We start from the raw sequence: 23,868 nt of genomic DNA, 5'->3' as shown, positions 1-23,868 counted from the left end.
ACCTGCAGGCTCTGCTGGAGATGTCCAGGGAGTTTGTGTTCCATTTTTTGATACCTTAGGGCTACAATGTGCTCGGGTTATGGTATGCTAGCGTTACAGTGTGCTAGGGCTATGGGGTGGCAGGATTACAGGATGCTAGAGTTTAGGCAAGTTAGGATTAAAGCATGTTACTGTTATGGACTTGATGTGGGTTTGTTGGCCCTGGGTTCTTGGAGTTGTTATTTTTGCCTTGTCTTGTGTTCTGGGTGGTCTTTTTTTTTTTTTTAATTTTTTATCTTGTTTGTCTTTTCAGGGTTTGGATAGGGGCCTTTGGTTTATGTATGTTTCTTCTGGTTGTTTTTTTACTGTTCCGGTGGTTTGTGTTGCGTTTTCTGTCTCAAAACCACCATTTGTGGTCTAATATGTCTGACCAGGTCAGACAGTGTTACTTCTGATGCAGTCTGACTCATTTCCAGTGAGTCAGGAGGTTGGTAGGTAGGTAGGTAGGTATGGAGGACTTGGAGTCAATTGCGAACAACTACCAGATGACTAATGGGCACTTATCCCACTCATCCCTACACAATTCTGTATTGCTACGGACTTTACTAGCCATAGTCATGGACTCTGGGCCTGTACTGTAGTGAAGTCAAAGCAGGTATTAAAAAAAAAAAAAAGAGTGCTTTTCCAAAATGCTTACCAGATTGAAAACACCAGATGGCTGTGGGCAGGTGGGAATACACAGAAATGGGCCGTGTCACTCAGAATGAGGAACAGTGAAGTGGGTACAGCTGCAGCACAACAGTTTTCATGGCCTTGAGCAGCACAGCAAGGATTTTCAGGCAGCAAGGCCAGCTGCCAGGGGTGTGTGAACAGCTCCTTCTGAGCATGGAGATGGCCATGGGAGAAGACAGTGCTGTTCCTGTTGGTGTGTAGCAGGGGACAGTCAGTGGAAACTGCTCTCAGGGCCTGTAATTGGGAGGTGTCGTCTTGGTACTCGGTGGGAAAATGACATGAGGGAGGAGGCTAAGTTATGAAAGGCCATGTTAACTGTATGTGAGAAGTGACAGAAACAGCTTCAGGGTGTTAAGGAGGCTGTTAGTTGTGATTAAGGCAGTGAGTGAGATGATCCTTGTAGGAGCTTTCTGAGTGGGTCAGAACGGGGCAAGACTGCATGTAAGGACAGAAAAGTTGAGCCGATCAGAACTCAAGCAGGAGATTATTTGGGCAGTATCTGGCAAAGTCATCCTCTTGCACATGTTGTGCAGACTGCATAAGGCCTGACTGCTGGCGAGGAAAGGAGTGTGCTAGGAGTGTTGGAGTGCAAGGGGAGTGCAAACAAGGAATGGGGATGGAAGTGGTCACAGACTCATTTCTCAGTTTTCCATGGGCTGTCTCTGTACCCCATGTAACTCACCTTGCCTTCAGAAAGAAGTGCCACCCTTTTGGTGAAAAGAGGGGAAAAAAAAAAAAAGGTAATGTGTGGGAGAGCTAGAACTTGGAGTGAGATTACCATGTTTAGTCTTACCATTCTAGAGTTTTAAAAACATTTCCTTGAAACACTTTCCCAAAAGAACAAGGCATGACTTTCTGAAATAGCTGTTTTCCTAGGAGCTGCATCTGAGCTAAGCCAGATGAGAGAGTCTTGCCTGCTGTTAGTCACTGAGGCTGATGACAGGTCACCCAGCAGTTTTGGCAAGGACAGAACAAGATAGATACTTAATGCTTTTCTTTTCTGTGCTGATCGTCATTTCTGGAACGTGTGTTGCATAAGTTAGTCTTCAGGTTTTGCAGGTTGTAGGTTTGGCAGGATCTATTGTGTCATTAACACGATGGTAATAACAAAACCTGGTGGGATGGGGTTGAGAATCAGAAGGGTAAAAGTGAGAAAGAAACTTGTGGGTTGACATAAAACCAGTTTAATAATTGAAAAGAATTTTATTTTTTTAAATTGTAAGGAAAAGAAAGAAAACCCACAGAGAGAGGAAAATAAAATGCAAGAAAAACAAGCAATGCACTTGGAAACAATTGCTCAGCCAGTCCCTGAGCAGTGGCCCCCCTGCCGCCCTCCCCCCCAGTTTTATTGCTGAGCATGACGTCATATGGTCTGGAATATCCCTTTGGTTAGTTGGGGTCAGCTGTCCCAACTTTGTCCCCTCCCAACTTTCTGTGCATCTCCAACCTACTCGCTGGTGGGGCGGTGTGAGGGGCAGAAAAGGCCTTGACGCTGTGTAAGCACTGCTCAGCAGTAACTAAAACATCAGTGTATTAGCAACACTGTTTTCAGCACAAATCCAAAACATGGCCCCATACAAACTACTGTGAAGAAATTTAACTATCCCAGCCAAAACTAGGACAGTAAGGCATTTTGGATTTCATATAATTTGCAAGAGTGCTTGAGCAGTTTAATGTTATGTTGAGGGACAGTAGCTATAATAGCAGAAGAAAGTGAAGACAAAGAAGATGAAGATGGCAAAGATACTCAAAAGCGTTATAGCCTTTGGCGGCAGAAACATGTTCATATAAACTGTTAAATGACAGTTTTCTTTCAATGTATTGTTCTTTTCAAAGATTTACAGATGACGTTTTGCTATTTTCATATCGGAATTTAGGGGTTTTAACCTAAAGTTCTCCACTGAAATGTAAAAGTGACCAATGTATCCTGGAAAGAAGTGTAATTGCATAGCCTGGATAGTTTTACTCTTGTAGTTTACAGTTCTACATAAAACGTAGGTGTGTGTTTTTTCACTTGTGCTGTGCAGTGATAAAAAAACCCCAGAGACAAACACAAAACCCTACCCCTGGAACTTCCTCTGAAATTAGAGGTGGGTGAGACATATCACATTTTCTGCTTCTTCCGCTATCCTGCTTTCTCTTAAACTTGTTTGTATCACTATGATAAATTCCTTGCTTACTCTAGAGCCAAGCCAATGTAAGATATTTTTCTGGGCCGGTCTTTTCTTGTCAGGTGGAGAGATCCATGGAGGTGCTCGGTCACAGAGGCAAAAGGACAAACAGGTGGGTGTGTGGTTAGTGATCGTTCTCCCTTATCAACAGTGCTGTCAGTCACGTCAGGGAATAATGCTTTGGAGGGGTTTCAGATTGGTGGTAATTACAGAATAATTATATGATTGTTCCCACAGTAGCCTGAGAGTATGAGAAGAACAAAGATTGGGGGGGGGGGGGAGAGGGTAATTTTAATTAGCTGCAAGATTTTTTACAAGGCAGCTTTTGTGGGTCAGTGACGACGATGATGGAGGTGGTGGCTGAGATTCTGTAATGGATATTCTTTTGTTGTGGAATTGAATCCCAAATCACCCTCTGACAGTCTTAGACTACTGAATCTGGGAGCATACAGACAGTTTCTTTTCTTAAAACTGAAGGTAGTTACAGGGAGACCCTGTTTGGAAGTCTTCGCAGTTTGGGGACAGAGGCCAGCTGGGGGCTGGGGCCTTGCGGGAGGGGGCTGTTTGTGCCCTGTGCCCTTGGCCTGGCGCTCACAGCTGGGAACGGACTTTCCAAAATACTGCTTGAAGGAGCCAGATGTGGGACTTGTGGCTGAGTTGGGGGACAGGGAGCACCCCTGGACCAGCCAGCCTCAGGACCTGCAGTAAATGTGACTTCAAATCAGCTCTCCCAGCAGGACACTGCCCAGGAGTCACTTTGATTGTTGCTGTTCTCCTTCAGGAAGCATGGCATGCACCAAGCACACCCAGAGCTGCGCCCGTGCCAGGAGAAGACTTCAAGCACAGGCGGGGCTGATGGCGACAGTTCCCACCAGCTGTCCAGCTCCAGAAGATGCAGGTAAGATGCCACAGAGGGGAGAGCAACCGGTTGTCACTTCTCCTCCAGGAACAGGATTTAACAGCAGAAGGGAGGCAGGACGAAAGGGCTTTGGAAGTCCAAAAGTGCATCAGGCAGCTGGAGCAGTCGTGTGACAGCAGAGGAAGAAGAGAAGGAGATGCAAGTGACCTGGCAATGCTTCCGAGGTAACATCTGCCACACAAACACAGAGAAAGATGGAGGCATTGGGAGGTCATGGAATGGGTGAGAAAGGTGCCTGGGCAAGAGGAGAGCACGGGGAGATGGGAGGCAGCGATGGAGATCCAGGGTATTGGAAGTGAGGACGCTTCTGCTGTGCAGAGGCCTTCTGTAAAAGCTCTGAGTTCATCTACTGGCTTTGGTTTTCCCAGGCTGTGCTTTGTTGAGCCTCAAATGGGGCTTCTGTTCTCATCCAGATTTTTGCTCTGAAACCATTCAAGTGCTGAGGACTGGGATTTTTCAACAGCATCATATTTCTCTTTGGGCTTTGTCCTGATCCAATGTCAGGGAAGGTTTCGATATGATCCCAAGAGCGAGATTAAGACAGAAACGAGGTCAAATGCTGTATAGTCCAAAGAGCTTTTATTATCAAAAGTGGAAAATGGTGGCGATAGGATAGAATGGAAGAAAAGGTAGAAATTAAGCAAGCAGTCGGGATAGGATTGCTAGGATAGTCACCACCACGGATCCAGCGGCATCCCGTTGGTCCTCAGGCAAGCAGTCGGTGGTGGGAGTTGCAAGGACGGTCACCACCACAGATCCAGCGGCGTCCCGTTGGTCCTCAATCTTCAGTTCTTTGGTGGTGAAAAAAGGCTGCCACAGCTTGTCTCTACGGGTTTTTATAGGGCATATTTCGATGATGTCATGCACTGCAGGTTTCATCTATCACATGACCTTCGCATGATGGACACCACATCAGCTCCAGCCCCCGTTTTCTCCCCTGGATGCCTCAATGGCCTGGTAATGGTCCTTATGGACAGAGGAGTGTCCTGCTTAAACAGGCCATCTTAGAGACAAAGGGCTGGAGATAAGCAGTTCACAGTTCCTTGAGATGACAGCCCAGTCCCTCACACCTAACAATCTTTGAGGCAAATGGTTCAAGATAACAATTCAGTCTCTCACAGGCTTCCTGGGGAGGGATTGCAGGCATGCAAGACCTGTTGGGGAGCTCAGTCTTCTTTTGGGATGCTCTCTGGGACAGGAGGACAATTGCTTTGAACTGCCTATATTTCTGGAAGGATTATCTACATTTACCTTCCATCTGAAATACTGCTTAGTGCAAGCTGTTGGTTTTTTCTTTTAAAAAAGGGGGGGAGGTGTGTGTGAATAGCTGAGTGCTAGTATACAGTGAGTTACCTTCCCCTGCTTAGAGTAAATGGTTTTAGGATTAAAAATACCCATTTTGTGTTACAAAAATTGGTTCCCTTAAAGATTCAAGTGCTTGCTGATGGACTCCTGGCTGACAAAATCTCTTTTCAGCTTGCTTAAATATTAAACAGTCTTTAAAGTAGTGTTCGGATTATCTCGTGTGATTTCTTGCAATTAATCATGGTTGTCTAAAGCGTACTACTAAAGTGTACTAAAGTGTTTTGGTTGTTAAAAACTAGGATGAGAAGTTCATAGAAACATCTTCTGTGTCAGGTTTCAGCGAGTTCAAGCTATTGTTGTTTCCGGTTGAGAGTTTCTGATGTTATTTTCTCCTCTTTCGGAGGGAGATGAACATGCCCGTCTCACCCTCCAGGAGCGAGGATGCCATGTCCGGGTTCAAGCCCATGCCACCCTCAAAGCTTGTGTCCTCGAGTTGAGCGTGGAGGGGCATCACCCCGCGAAGGTTTGGTGTCTTGTAGCAGTCGGTGCTGTGAGGTCTGGTGGGGTGGAAGCAACTGTTGGGGGCTCCGTCATTTGCATAGCCCAGCCCGCCCCGCATGCTTCGGAATGTCGGGGTCCCTGTGGCAGTTTTTGAATGGTCCCTCCCAGTTGGGTCGATGGACCCAGCGCAGCCAGTAGATCCTGTTGGAGCTCCTCTGTGTGGCATAAATCCCTCGGCATTTGGGCTTGAGAAGAGGTAAAGTTGGAATCTGCAGATCTCCTGAGATGACCTTCAGGAGCTGTGGGCTGTGGGTGGGGACTGGCTCTCTGTCTCTGGTCCAGTGACTGGTGTCATTGCTCATAGTGAGACAAGGGGAGTCAAAAGAATCTCAGTAGATATAATAAAGGGGGATGAAAGATGATGTTTAGCGCTTACATTGTTGAAATTAGCTGAGGCAGAGACAGTCTTTGATAAGAAGAGCTGGCCCCAAGAACCAGCCAATGAGGCAGAGACAGTTCCTGATAAGAAGCAGGAGCAGGCCCCAAGAGCCAGCCAAGACTGGTCTTGCGGCTTGGGTGAATACCAAGAAACCACTGAGCCTGTGCAAGAAAAGAGGTTACTAGCGGTGACGAAGAGGAGTCGTCTATCTTCATCTCTGCGACCACCAGATGACCACCCTAAGGAGGCACTGCGCAAGCGCAGTTGAGAGGAGACTATGGAAATGACCTCTCGGAACTCATTTTAATATGAAGCGGGGACAGGCTATGCATATGTATGGGTGTATTGTGAATATGTAACACTTGACTGTATAAACTTGAAGCGAACTGCCGAGTCAGGCGTGCACGACTTTGGTGGGACTACGCCCTGCTGCCCAGCGCTGAATGAACATACCTACTTTACAATCTCACTGATGGTGGAGTCTGTTTCCGCACGTCAATAGGAAGTGGAGGAGCTTTAACAGGTGAATCTGTCATTTCCCTTCTTCTGGGGGTTACGGGAGCTGTTTTGGAGGTGAGGGAGATGTAAATTCCCGGTCTTGAGCCAACCTGGATGGAGCAGAGGTGGACTGTAATTTGTCTGACCTCAACTGTATATCTGTAATGCAGTTGTAATCGTCTCTGCCTGCACAACTGGCATGAGGTCCTGTTTTATTTTAAAGGAGATATAGTGAATAAAATCAGTGAATCTAATGCGCGGTCTTTCTGACCAAATATATAAGTATTTACTTTAGGATAAGATAAACAGTCCCTTGAACTCACTGGTTATACTGACTTAACTCTGTGTTGCCTAAAAATGGGACCAAGTTTGGCTCGGCCATGGGCGTCTACATTAGAGACATCCACGTTTAGTCAGATGAATCACACCCCAGCCTCCTGTGTTCCTCATCAGGTCTCTGACAACTCTGCTGTTAGTCCTTATTGAAGCCAAGTACAGTCTTATTTATTTATTTATTTATTTATTCATTCATTCATTCATTCATTCATTCATTTATTTATTTATTTAAAACAGAAAGGAAATTCAGTCTTAGACATTCAGTTGCAGAAGAAAGTTTGTGTTTGAAGATCACGCTTGGATCTTCGAGTAGGTCTGCTTAGATGCCTTTTCCTCTTCTGTTCATCCCTGATAAGCTTAGGCACTCTCTGTCCTGTTTCTAAGGTCCACTGCCCAAGGTGCCTAGCATTGCACAGGGAGATTCTGTATCTCATTTTGCACTGTGCATTTTGTTAGCCATCAGGAATGAAGTATTTTTAGGACATAAGCTAACTAAATTGCACTCAAGTGAAAAAAGTGCTCTATAACTTCTGAGAAATAATACTGGATTATAATCAGAATATAAATATTTGGAGCAAAAGATGCTTAAAAAGTTAGGTAAAAATTATGAGCATAGTGCAATTTTTTTAGTTTGGATCCACCCCCTTCTAAAAAATTATTGTCGATGTTGCTTAGTAGAGATGTAGGCAGTTAGTGGTTGGGCTGTGGCCTCTCCAGACATGCGTCTCGTTTTGTCCAGAAGACTCTCAGGCTGCAGCAAGCGCCTGGACGTCACAGCGAAAATCAAAGATCCAAAAAAGAAGCCTGCAAGTTACAAAGGAGGAATGGGCAAGTAAAAGGCGAAAGCCTGAATCCCATCTGTCCTAAATAATCAACTGCTCACCTCTGGGCTGGCAGCACAGGCCACCGGCAGTTCAGGGTCTTGGGCACAAATCTTCTGCAGTTAGGTACTTACCTCCTTCCTCAGATAGGAGGAAATAAAAAATAAAAGGAGATCCCTGTTCTTTAGTTCAGTGAAGGGAAAAGAAAGTTCTGTTTAGATCTGTTTGCCTCTTTTGGAGGATGGACTTTAGCACAAAGGCGAATAGTGCCCTAGTAGCAGGCGGCTGGGCAGGCTGAGGGGCTGCAGGGAGCCTGCTCCCAGGGAAGCTGTTCCACTTTGTATAGTTTAGGAACTGTTGTATTGGGGGTTTGAAGCCCAGTTCCCAGCAGGCACATCATAGCTCCTTTCTCTGTCTCTCTCTGGCCCATTAATTGTCCCAATACGACTCCGGGTTGACAGAAGGTGGGTCACCCACTGTGAAAGGGAGATTCTGTCCTCAGGATGCCTGCAACCTCGAGCTCAGCCTTGCGCTTGGTCGGTGAGAGAGCCATGGCTCTAACTGCAAATCTGAGTGAGGAGGGACTGAGTGCAGCCAGTGCCCGAGCCACTGGGCTGCTGGACAGGGTGAGACCCGTGCCAGCCAATTCATCTTTTAGCTCCAAATGCCTTTTGATAGAGATGCAGGTCTCCGGGGGATTGTGGGGACGTGCTCCTGCGTCTGGAAAAGATGGCTGAGTTGCTGGCATAAGAAGGGCACTGTGGTTTAGAGGTCAGAGTTGAGGCAGGTATGGAAGATGGCAATAGCTGTGATCTTTAGTCATAAGAAAATATTTTTGTATATTCAAGTAGGTTTTTTTCTCTCCTCTGCTAATCCAGTGTAGAATATGAGCCAACAAAGAGAAACCAACGCTATAGACACTGCACACTCTGAAGTATTTGTTTTAAAATATGTGTGAGGTCAAGCTAGAACATGCTTTGCAATTTGTGTATTTACTGCAGTGAATTTTCTGCTCTTCCTGGCTGTCTTCTGTGGTTTTCAGCCTTCCTCACCTCCACAAAAAGAAATACCGTGCATATGAAAGAGGCCATTGTGCATCTTCCCTTAGGAGATTTCTTTTTTGTGCTCTGCTTTTGAATTACAATCTGTATTATTTATGCCAATGTTTAAAATAGCTTTCTGATTCCCTGGTTAAAGTATTCTGAACTTACTCCAGCTACATGTTACTATGCACAGCTCCCACCAACCATCAGTTTTTATTTCAAGTAATTTTTCATGAAGTAACACACATCACAGCCAGAATCCTGTGTTGCTGTTACATGGTTTTCTTTACAGTTTTTCAGCTGTATTGCTCCTCCCCATGATAAACAGTGTTGCCTGGTCAGAGTTCTAATGTTTGAAAGTGTCTTCCAACAGTAACAGAAGAAATGGAATCTCTTTGCAGGTGCTGACATAGATGCTGTTTGTGTTGCTCCTAGACATGTAGAAAGATCGGATCTTTCAGTCGTTCTTTGAAAAACTAAAACATCAAGAGGAAATAAAAAATCTAAGAGTGAATAAGCTCTCTCCTTGATAGATTGTGCAACTCCTACAATAAGAATATTCATGTTAAAGACTCATATTGGTAGTGATTGTCTTACAAAGCAAAATTAACAATGGAATTGTTTCTGAGCACCTTCTAAAATACTGTTTACGCAGCATGAAAATGTTGAAGTCAAGCTTTTGGTTCCCTTCCCCAATGACTGTACATCACATAAGAATCTTTGTGGTTCACTTCTCCCATACCCATGGTTTGGGAATGAGTCAGCTATAGTATCAAAAAGCAAGGTTGTCCCTAGGAGCCTTGCTTTAATCTTGGATGTAGTAAGGGGCTTGGCAAGAAGGTAATTGCATGCAGGAAGAGGAAGGGTCAGCCTGAGAACTAAGGAAGTTGAATGTGATGTGGAAAGGTTTCTGTCAGTACGTTTGCCGTGGTGTTCCTCTGGATGTACTTTAGGACCTCTAATTCATTCTTCTCTGGTCATGTTCTTCTCTGGCTACTCAGCCTGAGACTTTGTAGAAGAGATACACAGTCAGCTTTACATAAAGTTAATAGGAGCTGTGCTGCGAACATGCAAAACTGTCTTGTAAAATCACCCTCAGGTGCCTATGTTGTGTGCCTTGCGTATAAAACCAAACTCCTGAGAAGTGTTTCTCTCAGCCTAGTCTTCCTTGTGCAGACATTTTGAAAGACTTCATATGCATAGCTAATGAGCCTTCATTTAGATGACTGTCACCTGAAAACAGACTCAGCGGGCTGTGGCACAGTTCTAACAAGGGGTCTGCAAAATTGAAAACTGTTCCATAAGGTAGCCGATAGCATCTCAGGCATGGCAGAAAATAAAAATACAGGAGGCTAGTGCATGCTGTCAAATGTGGACAGAATTTTCTAAATTTCTCTGGATGTTAACCGTAGTAAGATAGCTATGGAAATCTCTTGCTTTTCTTCCTCACCACCAAGGTAAGTACCTTACAAGGTCTGATACTGATGGCTCATTGTGCACTGTTTGTTCATTACAATACATGATCAGCCTCTGAATCTCTTGGCTAAATAACTTCTTAAAGCTAGTATTAGTACCGTGTTAGTGCTATACTGCTTGCAGCTTATTAACAGTTTTTTTGGTTTGGAAGCAGCTCAGTCTTTATACTGAGTAGTTAGCAGTGTAAATTCTGCATTTGATCGTAGTTTAGGAGAAACATAAAGTAGCAAAACATGTTTTCTTACACAGTTATCCTCTCCTTTACAGGCAGTTGAAGATGCATATGTACCAGTTGTCAAGTTTGAGTTTGATGGCATAGAGGTAAGCATTTCATTTTTTTTTTTCTTTAAGTGAGTAAATTTTTTTCTTGCTTTGGAATAGGATAACTTTTCCAGGGACCTGCGACTGTGCTGTTTTGGACCACAACCTATCCCAGGAGAAGACATTGCAGTAGAATGGGAGCTTATAGGAAAATAAGCTCCTAGGAAGCCTGGCAGGCATGGGAGCGTCAGGGACGTCTTTTTCTAAACCTGTGCTGTAGACCAGGGTGGCCTGCTTGAATAGCACTTATCTCTAGGATTGTGCAGAGTGGGAGCAGAGGCAGTATCCTTGCTAACTCTTCTTAGCTCTGACAAGCTAGGTATCTACAGAGGGATGTGTACAGTGTAGTTCACTGTATGAATCATGTGAGCAGACTAAATGTTTTGCTGCAAATCCAAAATGAAGTGGTTGTGGGACAAACAATCTGGAAAATGGAAAGTAAAAGTACTCATTTGACTCCTGCCTAGGTTTGTCAGCTGCAGCAATCCTGCTATCTTGGATACCTCTTATACAATGTATAAAGACCTGCATGCTGTAGTACCTCAGCAAGTTACTGCTTGGTATCACTATCATGAAGACATTTATTCAATTACCTTTTTGTGGCTTTTATCTGGTGCAGACATTCACAGAATAATTTTCTTGCCTCAGACTGTACTAAAAACCAGATACTTCGGGATCAAAAGGGCTTAGTGCACAAAGAAAATGCTCTCTCCTTTGCTGAAGTATAGTTGAGGTGATAGAACTTATGTCTTCATTCTATGATTAATTTTAAATTCCCTTTTAATTCAAATTCTAAGTCTAGAGTAATCTTTTTCAACTTAAAAAACCCTCTTCCTTTCTCTAGCTTAAAAAGAAAGGGGTGATGCAATGACGGTTTTGTACATAAAATATGGAACCTCTAGAAATTTTGTTGAGTCTTCTGGCCAATAAATCTCTTGGGAGATGTTTCTATAGTCACATAATTCTAAATACAAATGTTAACCACTCTTTTTAGACTTGACTAACTGTCCCCCACTAGTGTGCTGTTTGCAAACTGCGCGGCATTCTAACGGTTGGCACTTTTTTCCTCTTAAGATTGATCTCGTGTTTGCAAGACTGTCTGTGCCAACTGTTTCTGGTAATCTTGATCTCAGAGATGACTCACATCTCAGAAGCCTGGATATAATATGTATACGGAGCTTAAATGGTAAGCATATTTACACATCTTTAAAAAGAAAATGTTACTAAAATTGGTATGGAATGCACATTACACAACCCAAGTTTCTGTACAAGACACAGAAACTGATCCCCTGTATACTTGAGATCTGAGGAGGTGGCAAGTGAGCTTAAATTTAGATGTTTCAAATTGTGTGTTTAGATAGACCTGTGTTTCATGTTTCTTTGATTGGGGTGTGTGCATTGTTCCAGTTTGCCACAGAAACTGCTTTAGATGAATAGGTAGAGCACTTGATAGAGAAGAATGTGTGGTAGTTCATTAAAAAAAAAAAAAAAAGAATTAAATACTTGAAGCCTGACTTGCTCACTGTTTAACACTGACTGGTTTAATTGTTCCTGGCTGTCAAAAGAAACCTGGCTTTCGGAATCCTGTAGAAGGACCTTATTGAAAATTGTTGGCTGTAGTCTGAAGTATGAAAAAGCTGTTGAGGGCACCAGTTACCTGACGTGATACTGAATGTTATGTGTAATCTCTAATTTTTAAGGTAGTACAAAGCAAGTAATCCAAACTTGTTTTCATAGACTTGAAGGATAAACTGTAAGCTATTGATCCCGTATAGCATAAAACCGACTTGTACCTGTTACTAGGAAGTTCTGTACTTCAACTTTTTTTCTTACAGGTTGCAGAGTTACTGATGAAATACTACACCTAGTGCCAAATAAAGAGAACTTCTGGCTCACGCTCTGTGCAATTAAACTGGGGGCAAAACGTGAGTAATGTGATTGTTTGTGATCTCTAAACTTTTCAGAGGCGCCTCATGCTGAAAAAATAATAGCATTAGAAGTACTTCAGCTTTGGATAGCTGTTTAAATAACAGGTTTTAGTTTAAAAACTGTTTTTTAGTTTAGATTCAAGGCCTGTCCATGGGGTAGATTCTGTGTGTTTTTTAATGGGGGTAGAGTGGGGAGAAGAGGGGAGTGCCTATGAGACAAGGCGCTGCATGGCTTATCAGGAACCTGACTACAAAGGATAAAAATGCCAAGTGAAGTATAAAAGCTTGATACATAAGGAATAAGAAAATACCGTTTGCACATGTGACTAGAGCAAGTGCTAGAAGAATGGCAGAACCTTTTTCTTAAGGGAAGTTGGAGTGAAGCAGTAGCTGTAGCAGTGTAGGCAAATTTCAGAGTAGCAGTATTTTGGGAAGTGGTGTGGTAACGATTCTTTTTCTCATCCCTATAAGGACCAACAATTTTGGCCTCATTGCACTGCGAAAATAACTGACTTTGAGACTGAAGTGTACTAGGTATTCTATAGATTGTGAAGTTGGTACAGAAAATTTGAAGGAATATACTTGGGTATTGAAAGACTACAGGCTAACGACAGTGTATCCATTGTAGGATGTGGCATTTACTCCAATATGCTGGGATTTCTTGGTGGGGTTTTCTGGGCCGTGCTAGTAGCAAGAACGTGTCAGCTCTATCCAAACGCTTTGGCTTCTACTCTGGTTAACAAGTTCTTGTTTTTTTCAAAACGGTAAGAGCTATTTATGACTATTTTAATTTGCAGAAAGTAGTTACACTTTTTGAGGTAGTTCTTTGTATAAGATTTACACCAACAACATTCAGTCCTACCCTGAATTACATGACAGAGTTCTAAATGGACAGTTAGTTACTGGCTTTTCTTATATAGGGAGTGGCCAAAACCTGTATTGCTGAAACAACATGAAGAGAGCAATCTTAATTTACCAGTATGGGACCCTAGGGTATGTAGACATTGAATTCAGAAGCCTTTAAACTTTCTTCTAACCTAAGCTGCTGGTGCTGAGCACAATTGTTTTAACACCATAGGTGAACCCGTCAAACCGATATCATGTAATGCCTATCATCACCCGAGCCTATCCACAGCAGAACTCTACGTACAACGTATCTACATCAACGTGAGCGGTAATGGTAGAGGAGCTCAAACATGGTGAAGTTCTTTCCATGCTTATTAACTGAATAAAAAATATAATTCTTGCTATATGAAACCACATTATCTGAATTGGTTATATTCCGCAAGGTGTTCCGCCCTTTTAGGCAGAAGAGTTCTCTGGGAAGTATACCTGTTGCAGGCAATAAGGGACCGGTTTTACAATGAACTGTTGTAGTAGACCTGCGTTGTGTCAAGGGAATTCCTGCTTTTTGATCTGTCAATTACTGTTCAAAACCTTTATAAGATAAAGTTTATATCATGCTCTGCTAGTCTCAAAAAAAAAATGGTAATAAGGTTTTGAACCTTACTTGTAGGTCCTGCGGTTACAAATGAGATTCTCCAAGGAAAATCAGACTGGTCAAAGCTCTTTGAACCACTGAACTTCTTTCAGAAATACAAGTATGTATGAAATCTGTTATCTGAACTTGAAATTATTTACTTACTGGTTAGCATAGTGAGTTTTAGCTTGCAGTCTAAATAGAAGATGGCATTGATGTTTGTTTTTCAGAAACTGGAGGTAGTCATATGAATTTTGGTAAGGATAAGTATAGGGAAGATAGAAAAACTGTATGTGTTATGCCACTGACACTGCTTTTATTTAAAAAAAATCAACTCTAATACTTAGAATGTAGCAGAATGCAATTCAGAAGGATGTAATCAGCTTTTCTTCAGTTAATACTGTGCTGAATGCAGGATATAATCTGTCTTGTCCGGAAGACATATTCAATACATTTAAGGCAGTTTTGGTTTCACTTGAAGGAATATAAAGTCCTGAGCTAGGATATTAATTTTTCTTTTCTTCTAGACATTATATTGTGCTGACTGCTAGTGCCTCTACTGAAGAGCATCACTTAGAGTGGTAAGTCTTGCTTCGAATGTGGGTTCAATACATAATTGACACACACAGCCCCACTTTGAAGACCACTGTTGTAGAGCCTTTGAAGACTTGGTTTCATAACTTTTTTACTGGATGTAATATTTAATTTAAGACTACTTTGCACTCGGTGCTAAGTTGCTCTGGTTACGTAGTCAGCCTATTCCAGAGCCTACATTTCTCCAGTGAAGTGAAACAAGGCTGTTTAATCTGGGTGAAACCTGACCGTCTGCACAGAGCATCTGAATGCTGATAAATAGTATTTACTAAGTTTTAATCTAGTAGTGTGCTCAGGCATCTTATGTTTAGTGCTGAAAATTATCATTTCAGCACACTTGGTAGTCAATAGGTAAATTGCAGGAGTGCTGATCTACTTTGTGAAACGTAATGTGAGATCCACTTCAATTGTAGTTAGAGAAAATGACTGCTTCTGACATGATATTTGTCAATGTCTCAAGGGATATATGCCAATAATAACTTGTTTAACCTATGTGAATGGGCTGACTAACTGTGAATCTTGAAATAAGGGGAAACGGTGAGGAATTAAGGTACTGTGATGTGTGTGGTGTTCTCACTCTTAAGAAATGAGTACTTTGCCTGCTTTGCTCAAGTAAGCAAGCAAAATAGCTCTGTGTAGTAGAACCCTGTTCTGAGGGCACCTTGGTTATACTTCAAAGTTTGGCTTGCGCTTTAAGGCAAATAATTTAATTCTTGTGCTACCTCTAAAAGACATCTTATTTCATGTTTAAAAATAGCTCTAATAGGTAATATATTTTACCTGAACTTTTTAATGTGTTCACTTAAAAATCGTATCAGCTACAGCTTGATGTTAGTCGCAGTTAGGTGTACAACAAGGAGTTATGGGCAGAGGGCTTAGAGCCAAATAGTTTTTACTGTGAAATGTTTTTAAGTGCACAAAGCTTGTTGTATCTCAGAATAAAGATGAGGAAAGTTCTGGCTCCAGTAAAAGTTGATGTTTTTGCAGTGACAGAAATGGCAGCAAATGGGGTTTAGTTTTGCATCTGGGAAAATGAAAAGCAGAAGATAAACTTGCTTCAGTTTGCTGTAAGAACAAGTTTAGTTCACCAGCTCTTGAATGGATTTGGGAATAGATGGCACATCTCTGTTGTTCATCAACATAAGATGTTTTTGAAGAACGTGCAGAGCTCTGACTGCTTTCAAAGCTAGCAGCGTTTTAGGTAAAAGGGTAAAATGCCAGTACTTCATTTATATGAAGAGCCTTTGTGGTCATGATACATTTCTTGGGTAAGTTTCTGATGAGACTGCGTTGACTAGGTAAGTTGTTTATTAAAGGAACTATATTTTTCAGTTTGGCTGGAAAAGGGTAAACTCTTTTCACAGATAAATCTGCAGGAAGAATTGCATCTTTACTCAGGTGTAACTGAACAGCTGTGCTTGAGCCTTTTCTAAACTGTTCTTCTCCTTGATCTTTGGGGTAAAAAGGAGTTTTGCTGCACTTCAAAATGCAGCCAGAGGTGCTGGGAATCTGCTTCTTGTTGATATTTTCATCATAGGCTATATGTTGAGGTGTTGTATCTGACCTGTTAAGAGTACAAGTTAAACTTATGTACCTCTGTCTTTGGAAACTTTAAAGCTCAAATGTCACTGGAAACATCTCAAACTACAGTGTGTGTGATATAAATATCTAGTATCTGCTCAGCTGAATGAAACTTACTACTTACTGACTGGTTAGCATTTTTGTATTAGCATTGTATTGTAAAAAGGTATATAACTACTGTGCTGGATACGGTTAAAATGAGTAAATGTCTCTTGTTCTTATTAGGATTGGCCTTGTCGAATCTAAAATTTGTGTGCTGGTTGGAAACTTGGAGAGGAATGAATTTATATCTATTGCACATGTAAAGCCACAGTCTTTCCCTGGCAACCGAGAGCTTGTAAACAGTGGGTTTCATTACTTTTCTGAAAGCCAGTTTGGCCAATGTATTCTACCTTGTTTATATTTATTCACCTCAGCTTATCTGTGAGAGATGTTCAGCTACGTACCTGCTGTTTTGTAGGTACGAGGTCTGACAGGCAAGGTTCTGACCATGTGGGATCTTTTTAAAGAAGGGAGAACTTCAGGGGGGAGTTCTCGGAGAACTTAAGTATGGGCTGACTCTAATCTTTAACTGCTGCGTACAACTAAACTGTTTTGCTTAATCCCTTCTTGAGAGTAGATACTAGCATCCAAATAACTGGCATCTGTGCATAAATGATAGATTTGTGAATCTGTCTTTTTAGGAGTGGATATGTGTCAATGTGGTTTCTTGGAATCGTATTTAGGAAAGTGGAAAATGCAGAAAGTGTTAACATTGATTTAACGTACGTTATATGGTCGTTCAAAGATACAGGTAAGCCTATATTTTGCTCTAGTCTCGTAGGGTTTCATTTTTTTATTCTAGTGCAAGTTGCTTCACAAAGTGAATTGTGCTGGTATTAGCTATTAGATATTTCTATAGAGCATGACACATAGAAGATTAGCCTTAAAAACATACTATTTTGACACTTTGGCAAAGTAAGTCCATCTTGAAACAAAAGTGTGTACTACAGTCCTATACCATATACCACATGTGAAATAACAGCTCTGCAGATCATCGTAAACACTCAGAAAGGAACTGCGATTCATGTGGTGGACAGTCAGATGTGAAGCCAGGAGATGTCCAGCTGTCAGTTGCTGAACTTTGAAAGTGGGAGCTAACTGTATCAGACTCTAAAATAAGTTGTTGGTGCCTCTTGAGAGTATTTTTTCCAAAATAACAGTTTGTGTATGATACCATCCCAGAACTTTGAAAAGCAGTGAGTGGTCACATTGTAACGACACGCAGTCTTGCATGTAAAGCTTCATGTTCATCTTCCATTATTACTTTTGATAGATGTAGAAATAAAGTAATATTGCAAGTGTTGTTAGATAATGCTAGAATAAAGGGGTTTGGGGGTGAGGAGTTCTTTGAAAGCATAGGTCTTTTCCACAATCTGTTTACTTCTTCCCAAGCTGACTGCTCTTGTGCCTTTCAGAAGTGCATGTGTGCTGTCAGGCTCATGCCTAGCTATCATAATGACGAACTAAGGAAATCAGGTTACTCTTCTGAAGTGACAAGTGTGTTTGGACAAAAAGTTCTAAACAGTGGACTCCTTTAAACTCTTCATCAGTGCAAACAAACATTTCTCCATGGTACCAGCGTGAGCTGTGTGTTGTGTTGCTCAGACAACATGAGTAAATGCAGTAAAAGCTGACCTTCTTTTTAGCTCATGCTTTGGGATATGAGAAAAGCACAGTAAAAAGGCATCAAAACTCTTGTCTGAGTTTCAGGCCAGGTGGGGTGACTTTCTCAGATTTGCACTCTTCTCTGAACTGATGCTTGTCTTGTACGTTAGATCCAGTGGCGCTGTGTTTCAATGTTGTGGCAAATGTAAATTATGTCAACAAGGTTTATGTACTGCTAAGAGGCTAGAACTAATGTTAAATCCTGTATTTCTATGCACAAACTTTATTAGCATAGCTGTGTGCTCTTAGTTTAGTGAAACACAGCCTATACTATGTTTCAGATATAGGGTTTGAATCCAGAGAGATTGAACAGAAAAGGTATTTCTTGAGAGGTGTGATATCCTTTGGCAAATGTGGGAGTGACCAGTACTTATGTGCAAGAAAGCTTTTATCATATGCCTTGACTTTGAGAGAATATTTTGAGAGGGCAAAGATTAACTTCAAGTTGATGGGCTCAAGAGTAAAAGGCTCACTGTTTGGAAGGCTTTTGTTAAATGAACTTTATCTCACTTTTACATAAAAACATTATTGAATTTACTTTGAAGCAACTGTTCATATTAGCATGAATGTTCATATTTGTGCTTTTGTTTCACTTCTAGGTCTCCTGTAGAAAGACTTCTAAGCCTTTTTGGTTTTGTTGCATGTCCTTACTTTGATTCCCACTCTGTATGTTAGTAAGCTGACTTTCCAGTTATGATCACGATAGGCTTGTTAAACTTATCTAAATTTGACTTAATTCTGTAATAACTGCTGTGCTAGTATAGCATTTTTAAGTTGCATAAAAGGTTGTTTGCAGGCAGTTAAGAAAAACTGGTTTAAATTGTAGTGGTTCTGATAAGTCAGATGTCCCTAAAATCCAGTCTTTCTTGGACAGATAGAATTTTAACACCTAAATTACTGGAAAGTTATATGATATTACAGAACTGTTACGAAAAAACCCACAATCACTGCTGTAAATATCAAATAAAAAAAAATTAGTCTGAATCTTGAGTAAGGTGTCTGGTCTCTCATCAGCTGTGCACATTTGGGTTGATTCAGAAAGTTGTCTAGATCTATTTTCAAACAGAAAACTAAGGGTTAAGGAGTATTATCTCCTTCAGGTTAAAAATCAGCTCAGATGTGAGCTGCATGATTTGCAAACCACAGCTGTAACTGAGCACATAAATGCATATTTGAACTTAAATAGCTGTTATGTATCTGGTCTGTACTGGATATGAAATGGGCATCTTAGGTCACGTTCATCTTGAGGCAACTTCTTGTTCTTTGTTTGGGCTGGACAGACTTAAAGGCTTGCTGTTTCTAAAGAAACCATATGTAACTTTGACAAATACCTAATGCAAACATTCCCACTAAGCTACAACACTAAATTTCCTGTTAGTTTACAGCCAGGCTAACCACCTCAATGTGCTAAAGGAAGGTATGAAGATTGAGGCAGCTCATGTGAAGAGAAAGCATCTCCACTATTTTTTGTTACAGAAAAGAAAAAAGGTATAATAAACATTTGGCTCTTCTGGCAATATTTTCTTTTGCTTTAATAATTACTTGAAGACGTCATTATTTTGTTGTTGTTGTTTCAGCAAAGCATGCCATGTACTAGTCAAAATGCTCATGGGCTTCAGTGCAAAAGGACTTCTTCAGATGGAAGCCGTTTGGACAGTTGCAGAGACGTGGACTCCAGAACACCAGATAATTCCTCTTCGTTACATAAGGTTTCTAAATTGGACACTTCTACAGCAGAGAGAGAAAGCTTAGCACCATACCCTTAAAACTGTGAAGAAGCTGCTTTTTAACTGACTCACAATGTGAATGAGGTCCAGGATTTCTTGTTTGAATCTATGTTGTTCATAAGGACGTGGAGGGCTCTAATGGCTTCAGGAACAAAGCTGGCATCTCCTTTGGGCACATGGGGGAAGACAGGTTAAAGAAATCCTTGAAAAAATTAATTTAATGTACATGAACACATGTAGGAAGAAAGGAGAACTTGATACCAGAGAAATTATTTGGTCTTGAATATAGATCCCCTTGGGTTAGTGTGTAACTTGAAGCCAGAATGTTTTATATGTAGGTAACTGTTCTTTCTAACAAAAAGTATGGTTACTGCCAAGCAGTATTATTTTCTAATGAAGTGCTGATCTTGATCACAGAAACGCTAGACTTGGTGCAGCAGTATGAGAACTCAGGCAGTAAAAGTGTCTGTCACTTCCTGGGAAGTCTGTTTACAAGCTACTTCAGCACAGGAGGAATATGAAATCTTGAGAGTAATAGCCCAAGACTACCAAATGTGTAATGCTTGCTGTGTTCAGACCGTTTGGTACTGTAGGAGTAGCATTAAAAAAAATAAAATTGAATGCCTGTATGGGTAGAGGAGGTACATTCATGAAAAGTGCTACAGAGTGCTGGATATACTAAGCTGGAAAACAGTACAAGTACATAGAGACTCACTGAAGAAAATGCTTAAGTTTAAATCTGCGGTCTGAAGTTCAGCAAAATGAAGATCTCATGCTAGATTGCCTGGGAGTTTGTTGTTTTGTAGAGCTGTGACAACGACCTAAGATAGACACTTGTCTTGCATGGACTTTCTGGAAATGAAATGTATAGTATTTACAAACTAGCATTTTATAACTCTAGCATCTGATTTTTACAGAAATGCCGTGTATCAGAAATCTAATGGTACTAACAACAGAGAGAAGATACCTCGTGTAGTTGTGCCATCAGTGTCTAACGGACTCTCCATTCCTGTTACTGATTCAAGTATGTATTGAAGTAGTGGGTGGAATGCAGTCTTTAATTTCATGGCTGAACTCTAAAAGCTCGGTGTCTCCTGCAGAAGTGGAGGCTACAGTTGCAATAAGAACATTGGGACCTCCAGTTGGTTGCACCATTCCAGGACATAACACAATTTCTCAACTCAGAGCACATTTTGTCCAAGGACAGCGTGAATTAAGTGGGACTCTGATTACAGATCCTAAGAATGCTGCACCTAAACGACCTTATTCACCGACCACTGAAGGACCTCATTCACCTACATCAGAAGAATGCCCCCAAAAACCAGTAGACAGAGAAAAGGTAAGGAAGGAGGGCTAGGCCAGGGAGGGTTTGAAGTAGAATTAATTATTGATGTACAATGAATGACGTAACTGAGAAGAAATGCATATATACATCCCCAGTGGATTCAGGAATCTAAATTTAAGCATAATGGTAATTTTACTAGGATGTAGATGTGAGAAATTGTCTTGAATATACTGTAGAGCTATTAAACAATTTTTTTTTTTCCAAGATCTGGCACTTGACTGTTTCTGGTCTGGTGGCAGGGTCTCTAAATACTACTGTACTTGTATATATTACTGCACTGACCAATTGCTGAATGAACTGGCTTATTTGGAAGCAGTTCTTAATTAAAAAAAAAAATTATCTCAAAATGAAGAGGATATGAATCTTATAAATGTAAAAGTATGAGCTAATCTTGTTCTGGCAGATGATTTTTGAATGCCTATTGATAGTTTTGCTGCTTTAGGAATCAGCAGCCTACTCAATAGGTTGTCCACTGCTGAAATCAGAGTGTGGAGTTGCTTGTTAAATCTTGTTTTTGTGGAAGCTTTAGGTTAATGCTTGATTTGTTTTATTGCTGTACGTAACTCTCCTTAAATAGCTGTTCGTGTGGCTTGATTTGAGGCAGAGGCAAAGAACAACTAGAAAAAACTCAATTTTAACACTTGTAAAGAATCAACTTGCAGAACTGTTACCTACTATTGAACCTTTCAAGTACAGATTTAGGTAGTAAGACTTTTTGCGAGGCTTGAGATTCCTGTGCGGTAATGGTAGTCTTGTCTAAATGTTGCTTTAAGAATGGCCACTAATACATTTAAAGTGTTGACTGGAAGCTGTACTCAAATATGAAGGTAATTTTGGTATAGCAATTATTTTGAGTCTGTGTATTCTGTTCTTCTAGTTAACTGGCCAGGATTCAGCATTCAAAGATGGTGGCAATCCAGAAGATGTCAGCAGCAGATCTACAGACAATGTAATTTTGAAGGGGTTTTACTCAGTGGACTAACTGGAAAGCTGAATGGACTGTTCTAGTGCCTAGACTACCTCACATAAATACTGTACGCATTTGTTGATGTAAACAAAAATATGCTTTTTAGTTTAACTTATTTCAGTCTTCATTTCCCAAATATATTCTTGTAAGAGTTATCCTTATTAGTCTTTTTAAAAGTCTTACCTGTCACTAGCTGAAACAGCTTTTGAAAAAGCCACAAAAACCAACCTGTCCTGTGACTTGGATTCAGAATGTATGTAAACAGGTTAACTAGTCACTGCAACCACATTGTGGTTTCAAGTGTGTATGAGCGTGCTTGTATTCATTTGTGCTTTCCTAGTGCATGTGCATATATTATTCTTATCTTAAATTATTTTCCTGTTGGGCACATACACTCCTGTGCATGTATCACAATGGTGCTCAGCTTCCTCAGCTAGTAGCTTTCCACTGCCTAACACAGCCATGCACTACCCAAGTATTGCCTCCCACGGAGGCCCATAAATAATTTAAATATTGAAGAAACTGCAGCAGAGGATGCTACCAAGGTATGGAGATGATAGACATGTCCCATGCCATTGTATCTGATTTTTGTCTTAAGACTGCTGCAGCATGAGACTTGAGGGGTTTCTTTGTTGTCACTGGGTAGTAAAGCTAAACTCAGAACACACAGCTGAAGATGTAACTTAAACATTGCAATAGCCAAGGCTGTTGTGACACTGCTACCCACTTGCAAGGTACAGTCTTGAAAGCAGTTGGCATGCAGAAATTGGTTTCAGATAAACCCTGAAAGCTGTTCTACATGGTTACATGAAAACTTGTAGTCTGAAGGTCCAGTTCTGTGAACTGATAACACTGCTTACCCAGTTAAGTGCGTTAGGGTTTTTTGAGGGGTGGGGAGAAATTCTGATCATATGAAACAAATGTTATGCTATCTGTCTATTGTAATTTCTTTATAACTTGGTGTTTTTGTAAATGAAGTTGTACATTTTTCCAGAGTATTTTTGTATGTACTGTAAAATACTGTCTTCCAAAGAGAAATTTAAAATCTTCAGTCTTTTTTTTTTTTTTTTAATGCACATGGGATCTGCTTAAAAACACCAAACAACAAAACCAAATGTAAGGTGGGGGGGGGCAGGGCCACAAAAAATATCTTCTACAACATGATAGTGTCATGGTAGAGTAAATTTGAGGAGACTAGGAACACCGTTTTCCTGCTTCTAGTATTTCCAGGTTTTGAATTAACACCCTCTGAATAGCGCAGCTTGCAAACTGCATTGACAGCTGAAGTCCCAGTTTGCTGTGCGGACAACAGATACCCCTGAATTCTTTTAAAATTAGTTGCTTGGCTTAAACAGCAGTTCTGAGCTCTGATCATCTTAAGCATCCACCTAAAACCCTAGTGACAAGACCAAAGAGGCATGTAGCTATCTTGTAAGGTCTTCATTCTCTAGCATTCCCCCTACTGCTAGTATTCCAAACTTGTGGAGAAAGCATGACTATGACAATATACTTACTTTTTTCCTTATTACCTCTGGTTTCCAGCTTGCTTCAAGTGCAATTCATCTCTTAGAAAATTTGCCTTAGTGGGTTTGAGAGGTCTTATTCTTCCTTCTCCACTCCAAACCCCCCAAAACTTAAAGAGTGCAAGGCTTAGGTTTCCTCACAGGTTAAAATTAGGAAACAGAACCCCTGTTACTTAAGTGGCTTTTAGCAGAGCTCCACCTTGAGTTTATAAAATGGTTACCTTGGTTTTGTGACCTGTGTTAAAATCATGGTATTTAAATACTGTCAAGTCTGTGTACTAGCTACAGTATGTATACAACTTCAGCACCTGTGTAAATAAAAATCCATCATGAATTTGAAGGAATTAAAGCTGAAGTAGGTGATAAGATAAGCAGCAAAGCAAATATGAAAAGTAAGTGTTTTTTAATAGTCTACAACCCTGTAATATTACCATGCTACTCTCTCCACGACCGGTGCCGGGTCGGACCACTTTTC

The 23,868-nt window shown here is 41.0% G+C and overlaps 1 protein-coding gene across 1 annotated transcript; it reads left to right on the top strand.

Annotated features, from left to right (window-relative positions):
* Positions 1 to 8,252: 8,252 nt before the first annotated feature.
* Positions 8,253 to 22,927, top strand: LOC128138476 (poly(A) polymerase gamma-like). The gene is given in 17 exon segments (XM_052779727.1): positions 8,253 to 8,327; positions 9,154 to 9,197; positions 9,199 to 9,253; positions 10,488 to 10,541; positions 11,616 to 11,727; positions 12,377 to 12,466; positions 13,098 to 13,233; positions 13,390 to 13,462; positions 13,548 to 13,668; positions 13,986 to 14,070; positions 14,477 to 14,530; positions 16,808 to 16,917; positions 19,210 to 19,319; positions 19,409 to 19,576; positions 20,474 to 20,582; positions 20,659 to 20,897; positions 21,781 to 22,927. Coding segments are annotated over 17 exon segments (1,740 nt in total). The 3' UTR covers positions 21,886 to 22,927.
* Positions 22,928 to 23,868: the final 941 nt, after the last annotated feature.

Source organism: Harpia harpyja, unplaced genomic scaffold, assembly GCF_026419915.1.
Source record: "Harpia harpyja isolate bHarHar1 unplaced genomic scaffold, bHarHar1 primary haplotype scaffold_47a, whole genome shotgun sequence".
NCBI classification, from domain to species: domain Eukaryota; kingdom Metazoa; phylum Chordata; class Aves; order Accipitriformes; family Accipitridae; genus Harpia; species Harpia harpyja.
Note: the sequence above shows the minus strand (reverse complement) of the source record. Positions and strands in the feature narration are given on the sequence as shown.